Below are 9,071 nucleotides of genomic sequence, written 5' to 3'. Positions count from 1 at the left end.
AAAATCTCATATTTTTGATACTTTGTATCAAAATACTGATTTATTATGCAAACTATTTTTAATATTTTTTCTTGATTAAACATGTTTTATGTAATGGCAGTATCAAATTTCATGATTTTTCAATGAATATTAAATTAATTTTGAAATTTCTAAAATTCAGGTCTAAAAATCTATTTTTCTGTTAGAATATTAATATATATTATTAATATATATATTACCCGGTCTATGTGACCCAGTATTATATTACCCGGTCTATGTGACCCGGTCTAAGAAATATTGCCTATATATATGGCTATAACCTGTGTATTATTACAATCAATTCAGTTAATAGAAAGTTATTTCCAACATGGTATCAGAGCAGGGAAAACCCTAACGTTGCTTCCCTTCTCTTCCCTGTGCCGCCGCCACCATCCGACTCGCGCCACATGATTTTGTTCATCGCCGTCTCGGAGACGAACTCCTGAGACCTCGCAGCGCCCTGGGTGAGCTCCTGCGAGGGCTTGGCCGCTTCCTTGGAGATCTCCTGCGATCGCCTCACCGCATCCTCAGCGAAAACTTTCGCCCTCTGCCACAGATCCATGGCTGATCCCAGCGACTGCCTCTGCTTCCAGAGCACGTCGCCGTAGAACAGCAACTTCAGTCTGCAGACCTCAAGGCAGATCGAGCAAGCGACGCCAAGCAGCAGCGCTTTGACAGTTCTGGATCTGCTCGTTCTAGCGGCTTTGGCAATTTTGGCGGAGGCTTAAAGAAGGACGAAGGTCTCTCAATATGGATCGTGTTAATGCTTGCAAGGATGCTCGATCGGACAAGTCTGCTAGATGTCGTCGTTGTCCGAATGCCAATCATGCTTACACTCATTGCCCCAACATTGAGTGTCATTATTGCCACAAAAAGGGTCATGTCCGTCAGAACTGCCCAAAACTGAGTCGCAGATCTTCTACAGCTGGCTCTTCCTCCTCCATAGCCGCCGTCACAAAGGTTTTGCAGCCGCCTCAGCCCACTACTCCTACCCTTATGGATATCCATAAACTGCTCACTCAGGTTTTATCTACCAATTCTTCATTAGCCACCACATCAGGTAACCGACAATGGTTCTTAGATTCTGCTTGTTGCAACCATATGACCTCTAACATTAATCTGCTACATTCTATAAAACCTCTTGCCACCTCGCCTCCCATTCACACTGCAAATGGTGCCCCCATGCAAATCACACATACTGGTCATGCCACTTCACCATCTCTCCAAGATGTCTACTACATTCCCCATTTAACATTAAACCTTGTTTCTATTGGTCAGTTGGTAGAGCAGGGACTTACTGTTATTTTCACGTCTTCTGGTGTACAGGTTCAGGATTCGCAGACGGGCCAGATTCTTGGGACGGGGCGCAAGAAGGGTCGCCTGTTTGAGCTTTGTTCCCTTCAACCCTTTCCTTCTATCTCTGCTGTCGTTTCTCCTTCTTCCATCTATCAGTGGCATCTCAGACTTGGGCATGCTTCATCACATAACCTCCGATCTCTTGCTGCTAAAGGTTTTTTTGGTTCTATTAAATTTGAATCTTTTGATTGTGTGCATTGCAAGCTTGGCAAACAACCAGCACTCTCTTTCTCAAATAATCATTCTATTGCTGATAAACCTTTTTCCCTAGTTCACTCAGATATTTGGGGGCCCTCTCCCATTGGAACGTTCAAAGGTTATCGATATTTTGTAATCTTTGTTGATGATTATTCTCGATTCACTTGGATTTATTTCTTGAAAAATCGTTCTGAACTTGCCTCAACTTACTCCACTTTTGCAAAAATGATTCAAACACAATTCTCATGTCCTATTAAAACACTCCGCACTGACAATGCTTTGGAATATAATGATTCTACCTTTCTCAATTTTCTTTCTGCCCAGGGCACTGTTGTTCAACGTTCATGTCCTTACACTTCACAACAAAATGGTAGGGCTGAACGTAAACATAGGCACATTCTAGATACTGTTCGTGCCATGCTCCTTTCTGCTTCGTGTCCTGATCGGTTTTGGGGAGAAGCTGCCCTTACTGCTGTCTATACAATCAACCGGATGCCTTCTTCTGTACTTCAGGATGCCATTCCTTACGAGAAACTCTTTGGTCAGCCACCAGATTACTCCATTCTTCGTCCATTTGGCTGTGTCAGTTTCGTCCACCTTCCCCCACATGAACGAAACAAATTGGAGCCTCAGAATCGTCTGTGTTGTTTGTTGGGATATGGGGTAGAACATAAAGGCTATCGTTGTTGGGATCCTGTGTCAAATCGAGTTCGTATTTCTCGTCATGTCACCTTTTGGGAACATAAGATGTTCTCTTCTGAGTCCAAGTTTAGCATTCCTTTTCATACTGATTCTCCCTTCTTTGTTTTGGATCCATCTCCTTCTTCTGCAGATCCCGAGCTCACACAGATTCATGTTGACACTGCCGATGCTTCCCCGTCAACAACTGATTCCCCTTTCTTTGTTTTGGATCCATCTCCTTCTTCTGCAGGTCCCGAGCTCACACAGATTCCTGTTGACACTGTCGATGCTTCCCCGTCACCTCAAGCTGACTCATCTGCGTCTCCTGAACAAGCATCTCAAGTCCCTGCTGCCACTGGTCGACGTTCAACCCGTGTAAGTCGTCCTCCTTCTCATCTCCTTGATTACCATTGTTTCTCTGCCATTCTATCTAACCATGAGCCTAGGACTTTTCGTGAGGCAAACTGTGATCCAATGTGGCGTGAGGCTATGTCTGAGGAACTGCAGGCTCTTGAGAAGACTGGGACTTGGGATATCGTTGATCTACCACCTGGCAAGAAACCTATTAACTGCAAATGGGTGTACAAGATCAAAACAAATTCTGATGGATCTGTTGAGCGCTACAAAGCTCGTCTTGTGGCCAGAGGTTTCTTACAGGAGTACGGCATTGACTATGAAGAGACATTTGCTCCTGTTGCCCGTTTGACTTCTCTACGTTGTCTTTTGGCTATTGCTGCTGCTCGTCGATGGTCTCTTCACCAGTTGGATGTGAAGAATGCCTTTCTTCATGGAGATCTTTCTGAGGAGGTTTATATGAGTCCGCCGCCAGGTTCAGACATTTCGGGGAAGGTATGTAAGTTACGTCGTGCTCTTTATGGTCTGAAGCAGGCACCACGAGCTTGGTTCGCCAAGTTCAGCTCAGCACTTATTCAGTATGGGTTTACCGCCTCTCCCTATGACTCTGCTTTATTCATTCGTCGCTCCTCATCCGGGATTATTATTCTATTGCTATATGTTGATGATATGGTGATCACTGGAGACGATGCCTCTGGAATATCTGATTTGCAGACCTATCTTCATCAGCATTTTGATATGAAGAGTCTTGGTAAGCTGCGTTACTTTCTAGGTCTTGAGATTTCCGACACGGCAGATGGTATCTATTTATCCCAGGCAAAATATGCTTCTGACCTCATCTCCCGTGCTGGCCTGACTGACAGCAAGACTGCATCAACTCCACTTGAGGCAAACTGTCGTCTCACTCCTCTCGATGGCGCCCCTCTTGAGGACCCCACACTCTATCGCCAGTTAGTGGGCTCCCTGATATATCTGACAGTCACTCGTCCTGACATAGCTCATGCAGTTCACATCGTTAGTCAGTTCATGACTAGTCCCTGTACAGCTCATCATTCTGCTGTATTACGTATTCTTCGCTATGTTAAGGGCACTCTTCTACATGGTCTTCACTTCTCTGCTGATTCATCATTGGTGCTCACTGGTTACTCTGATGCTGATTGGGCAGGCGATCCCACTGACCGACGCTCCATCACTGGTTATTGTTTCTTCTTGGGTGATTCCCTTGTTTCCTGGCGAAGCAAGAAACAGACTGTCGTTTCTCGTTCCAGCGCTGAGTCAGAGTATCGTGCACTTGCTGATTCTACTTCCGAGCTTCTTTGGATTCGACGACTTCTCTCTGATCTTGGCATTCCTCAACCGCCAGCCACCGATCTTCATTGTGATAGTCAGAGTGCCATTCAAATTTCTCGAAATGATGTATTTCATGAGCGCACTAAGCACATCGAGATCGATTGCCATTTTGTACGGCAGCATGTTAGTGCTGGCACTGTGCAATTGCAGTCCGTGTCTACCGAACATCAGATTGCGGATATCTTCACCAAGTCTCTCTTGCCGGGTCGCTTCTATGTGTTATTGAGCAAACTCAAGTTGATCTCTACTTTACCACCTTGAGTTTGAGGGGGGGTGTTAGAATATTAATATATATTATTAATATATATATTACCCGGTCTATGTGACCCAGTATTATATTACCCGGTCTATGTGACCCGGTCTAAGAAATATTGCCTATATATATGGCTATAACCTGTGTATTATTTCAATTCAATTCAGTTAATAGAAATTTATTTTCATTGTTTTGATCCGTTTCTTGATACAATATTTATGGTCCTATAGTCATGTTTGGCTAAAATGAGTTTAAGTTAGACAATATTGGTGATCTAACGTGTGTGAATTGAGTTCACAGGAAAGTCCAGGTTGGAAGACTTGGCAAATAGTGAAGTCCCGGAGGCGCGGCCTCTTGGCAAATGGTGAAGTCCAGGAGGCGCGGCCTCTTGGCAAAGGTGAAGTCCCGGAGGCGCGACCTCTTGGCAAAGGTGAAGTCTCGGAGGCACAGTCTCTTGGGCAAAGGAAAACTTAGCACGACGAAGTCGAGGGAAACGTCTCAAGCTAGTGCAAGGAAGTGCACGAGGCTTATGGAAGGCGTTTGAAAACTTGCGTTAAAGCTAAGGGGTGAAGAAGAAGCTGAAAGGGGAAGTTTCCAGCTTGAGCAGTCGACTGGCCCTGCCAGTAGTCGACTGGTGGTTAATCAGAAGTACACACAAGCGAACTCAGAAGTATCAGTCGACTGGCACTGTAGCTGCAGTCGACTGGGGTCAAACAGAAAGTTCAGTCAAGTGAGCAGTTGATTGGTCGAGTGATCAGTCGATTGGTCTTGGAAGCAGTCGACTGATACATGATCGTTGGAGTGACAACTGGCTGATTAAATGCAGATTACATAGCCGTTGAAGCCCATCAGTCGACTGGCCCTTGGAGCAGTCGACTGATGTATGAAATCTTATAAAACGCAGGTTGACGATTGGAGAGGCAGTAGTTCACATTCTTTCATTCTTACACGAACTCCAATACTTGCTTTTCATATTTCTCTTCTTCTAAACTTTACTACACATCTTGTGAAATGAAGAGATTAATTTGTATGAGTTTCTCTGCCTTCAAAGTGCTCTTTGAAAAAGAGAAGTTTTTCATAATGGAAAGGTGCTCGGTGTGTGTGGATCCTTGGATTAGTCACATCGTAGAGGTGGATACCAAGTAAATCGAACGGGTTAGCGATTGTTCTTTCTTTTCTGTATTTTATTTTGCTTCCGCTAACGATTTCGCAGGAAAATTCGAAAAAATCGCTATTCGCCCCCTCTAGCGAACGTCTCGGTCCCAACATATATTACGGCCGTATTTGTGTAAAATAGCTAATAAAATTCATGGGGAGAAGGGAGCAGATGGAGGATGTGAGCAGTTCTTGACTGGTAGCTCATGCGCTCCCACCACCACATAGTTGATTAATACAATACAAAATATAAGATTGAAACTTTGTTTGCAAGATGCACCAGCGTTAACAACCAGTCCTCCCTAGCTAACCATGCTCCTTTCCGGTTTCCTCCCTTTCCTTGTAGTATTTAGACGGTACATTCCGTTCTTCCCTTCAAAATTCTCATATTCCACTCTCTTTATTTATAATAAGACGGTACATTGCGTTCGCATCCGTCCGCTGGATTTCCTGGTACTCCTCTTCGTCCGCCTCCATCCCCTGTTCTTACGCACCTCTTCTCCACCTCGACCACCCTCCTCCAACCAACTCCAAGAGGTGCTTCCAATACCTCTCCCTCAGTGTTACCGCCGTGCTCGCTCTCTGCCTCCTCGCCCTCGCTTCCCGGAGAACTGAACCAGCTCGGTTCGCCCTCATCGGAGATATTGGCGTTGAACCAGCTGGGCACGTCCACAGCCTTCCCATCTCCCGCGGCCCTGCAATGGGCGTTTCCGACAAGTCCACCGGCTCAAGGCTCTTCTTCAAGCCCTCCTACCCTTGGACCAACAATATGCTGCTGTGGCAACGCACCTCCTTCCATTTCCAACCGGAGAAAAACTGGATGAATGGTGTCAATCCCAATCCCTATTTAATTGTGTTTCTTCTTCTTTACAAGTATTGCCTGCGATCCATGCGTTGACCGGCCGTTTGTTGTTGTTGTTCCTGCTGCTGTTTGGATTTAATTTCTGGAATTATCAGATCCTGACGGTGAGTTAGTTCATAAGAATAATTATAACGGTGAGTTAGTTAATTAATTTGTTTCTTTCCTTAATAATAAGATTGTTGTTGTTAATGGTGAGTGCAGGTCCGATGTACTACAAAGGATGGTATCACCTGTTCTACCAGTACAACCCGGACTCAGCTGTTTGGGGGAACATAACGTGGGGGCATGCGGTATCCAAGGACCTGGTTCATTGGCTCTATCTGCCAATTGCCATGGTCCCCGACCGCTGGTACGACGCCAATGGTGTCTGGACCGGCTCCGCCACGCTCCTTCCGCACGGCCGCCTTGCAATGCTCTACACCGGCTCCACCGTCGAGTCAGTCCAGGTGCAGAACCTAGCCTTCCCTGCCGACCCGGACGACCCACTCCTGCTCCACTGGGTCAAGGCCGAGTCCAACCCGGTTGTGGTGCCGCCGCCTGGGGTCGGCGCCAAAGACTTCCGTGACCCCACAACCGCCTGGTACGTCGCCGCCGAGGGCGCATGGCTCGTCGCCATCGGCTCCAAGAACGACACGTTGCGGCACGCAGGAATAGTGCTGATCTACAAGACCGTGGATTTCATACAGTATGAGCTGCTCCCCGGCGTGCTGCACACCGTGGAGGGCACCGGGATGTGGGAATGCGTGGACTTCTTCCCGGTGGCCACGGAGGTAGCGACGGGTCTGGACACGTCGGAGCCGGCCGGGCCGGGCGTGAAGCACGTGTTGAAGGCCAGCCTCGACGACGATAAGCATGACTACTACGCGATCGGGACGTACAACGCCGCCCAGAACGCGTGGCAGCCGGACGAGCCGGAGAAGGACGTTGGAGTGGGGCTGCGTTACGACTACGGCAAGTTCTACGCCTCCAAGACTTTCTTCGATCCATTGAAGAAGCGGCGAGTCCTGTGGGGTTGGATAGGCGAGACCGACAGCGAGCGCACCGACCTCACCAAGGGCTGGGCCTCACTTCAGGTATCCACTACTTTATTTTTCCTAATTTCAAATTCAAGGATTAAAGACTGAAAACTGATATCATAAAGCACAAAATTAAATTATATTGTGGACTCGGACCCAAAAAACTATATATTGTGGACTACTCATCCGAGATACATGGAACGATAAAGTAATTTAGTCGAAATTCTTGCTCAGGGCAGAGAATCATTGATTTCAAGCGCATCAAGTAATTGAATACAATAATAGGAAAGTCATCAGTCTCACAAAGTTTTCCCTTCCTGAAAGCACAAATCACATTATTAAAAAATTAAGGTCAGCTAAGTCCATAGACAATTGACAAAAACGTGGATTTTCTAACCATTATTTTAAGTTTTAACAAAATCCTATTCAAAATATTGGCCTTTGTAACAAAAGTCAAAATGGCAACCAACTATCAACTTTCAGGCCCTGCCAAGAACAGTGCTGTTTGACCAGAAGACCGGCAATAACCTCCTCCAGTGGCCGGTAGATGAGGTGGATAAACTGAGACTCACTCAAAATAACTTGGGCAACATCAGCCTTGCCGCCGGCTCCGTCTTGCCCTTGGACGTAGGCACAGCCACTCAGGTAGCTTAAATTTTACTCCATTTGTTTGATAAAACTAGTGCTCGTTGGTCAACTAATAGCTTTCAATTTATTTTCCTAATTATTGTTAAAGCTGGACATCATCGCGGAGTTCGCGCTCAACTACTCTTCGTCGGCGAATGCGACGGAGGCCGACGTCGAGTACAACTGCAGCACCAGCGGCGGTGCAGCCAGCCGGGGAATGCTAGGGCCGTTCGGCTTCCTAGTGCTAGCTGACCAGAACAGGTCGGAGCAGACAGCGGTTTACTTCTACGTTGCAAGAAGAGCAGATGGCAGCATCAGCACACACTTCTGTCAAGATGAGCTAAGGTACAAACCAATTAACTTGCTTGACTAGTTAATAAGTTCTTCTCGTTTAAATCATTATTGTTAGCTAAATTTTGTAAGGTGTAAAATTAATAGGTCGTCGGTGGCAAGTGATCTGGTGAAGAGGGTTTATGGCAGCATAGTTCCTGTGCTCGATGCTGAAACTTTAACAGTCCGGATAGTGGTAATGGATCTAATCTATATATATAGTCCGGATAGTGGTAATGGATCTATCTATCTATATATATATAAATGGATCTAATCTCTCTCTCTCTTAACATTGCTGCTTAATGTAATAATTGAATATACGAAATAAAAAATTGTTAAACGATGAGTGCAGGTGGATCACTCGATCGTTGAGAGCTTTGCGCAAGGAGGGAGGACGTGCGTGACGTCACGGGTGTACCCGACAAGAGCAATCTACGGCGCGGCACGGTTGTTCCTCTTCAACAACGCTACGAGCGTCGATGTTACATGTAAATCTTTAACGGTTTGGCAGATGAACTCCGCCTTCATAAGACCGTTCGACATCCGTCATGTTTCATTTTCTACTAAATTTGAACACGCCTCCGTCTTCTCGGGGTTTAAAAATAGCTGAAAGCATTGTTCGTAATTTTTTAAGGAAGAGATTTAGTTATTTTCTGTCTGTTTGTATTTACATTATTAAGAAGATATGTTAGGTAGATTCTCGGAGCATTTTCCTTGAAGGTCAAAGATTTATTACTTGTATGTTATTTTTAATTGTTTAATTTCAAAGTCCAAATATTAAAACTATATCTAAATAAAGCCCTTTTTTGATGAGTTCTTTTAAGTTTTATTGGACGAAAATTATTGTCCGTATTCACCAACGTGTTTGCAG

The 9,071-nt window shown here is 45.5% G+C and overlaps 1 protein-coding gene across 1 annotated transcript; it reads left to right on the top strand.

Moving 5' to 3' along the window:
- Positions 1-6,453: 6,453 nt before the first annotated feature.
- LOC141813711 (beta-fructofuranosidase 1-like) lies at positions 6,454-8,839 on the top strand. The gene is made up of 5 exons (XM_074701690.1): positions 6,454-7,300; positions 7,727-7,888; positions 7,980-8,215; positions 8,309-8,396; positions 8,553-8,839. Exons 1-5 carry the CDS (start codon positions 6,560-6,562, stop codon positions 8,808-8,810), a joined length of 1,485 nt encoding a protein of 494 aa, XP_074557791.1. The 5' UTR covers positions 6,454-6,559; the 3' UTR covers positions 8,811-8,839.
- The last annotated feature ends 232 nt before the right edge of the window (positions 8,840-9,071 follow it).

The sequence above is a fragment of the Curcuma longa genome, chromosome 20, assembly GCF_044706935.1.
Source record: "Curcuma longa cultivar G26 ecotype Majalengka, Jawa Barat chromosome 20, ITB_CL_G26_1.1, whole genome shotgun sequence".
NCBI classification, from domain to species: Eukaryota; Viridiplantae; Streptophyta; class Magnoliopsida; order Zingiberales; family Zingiberaceae; genus Curcuma; species Curcuma longa.
The sequence above is the reverse complement of the archived record's forward strand: the minus strand, read 5'-3'. Positions and strand labels throughout refer to the sequence as shown.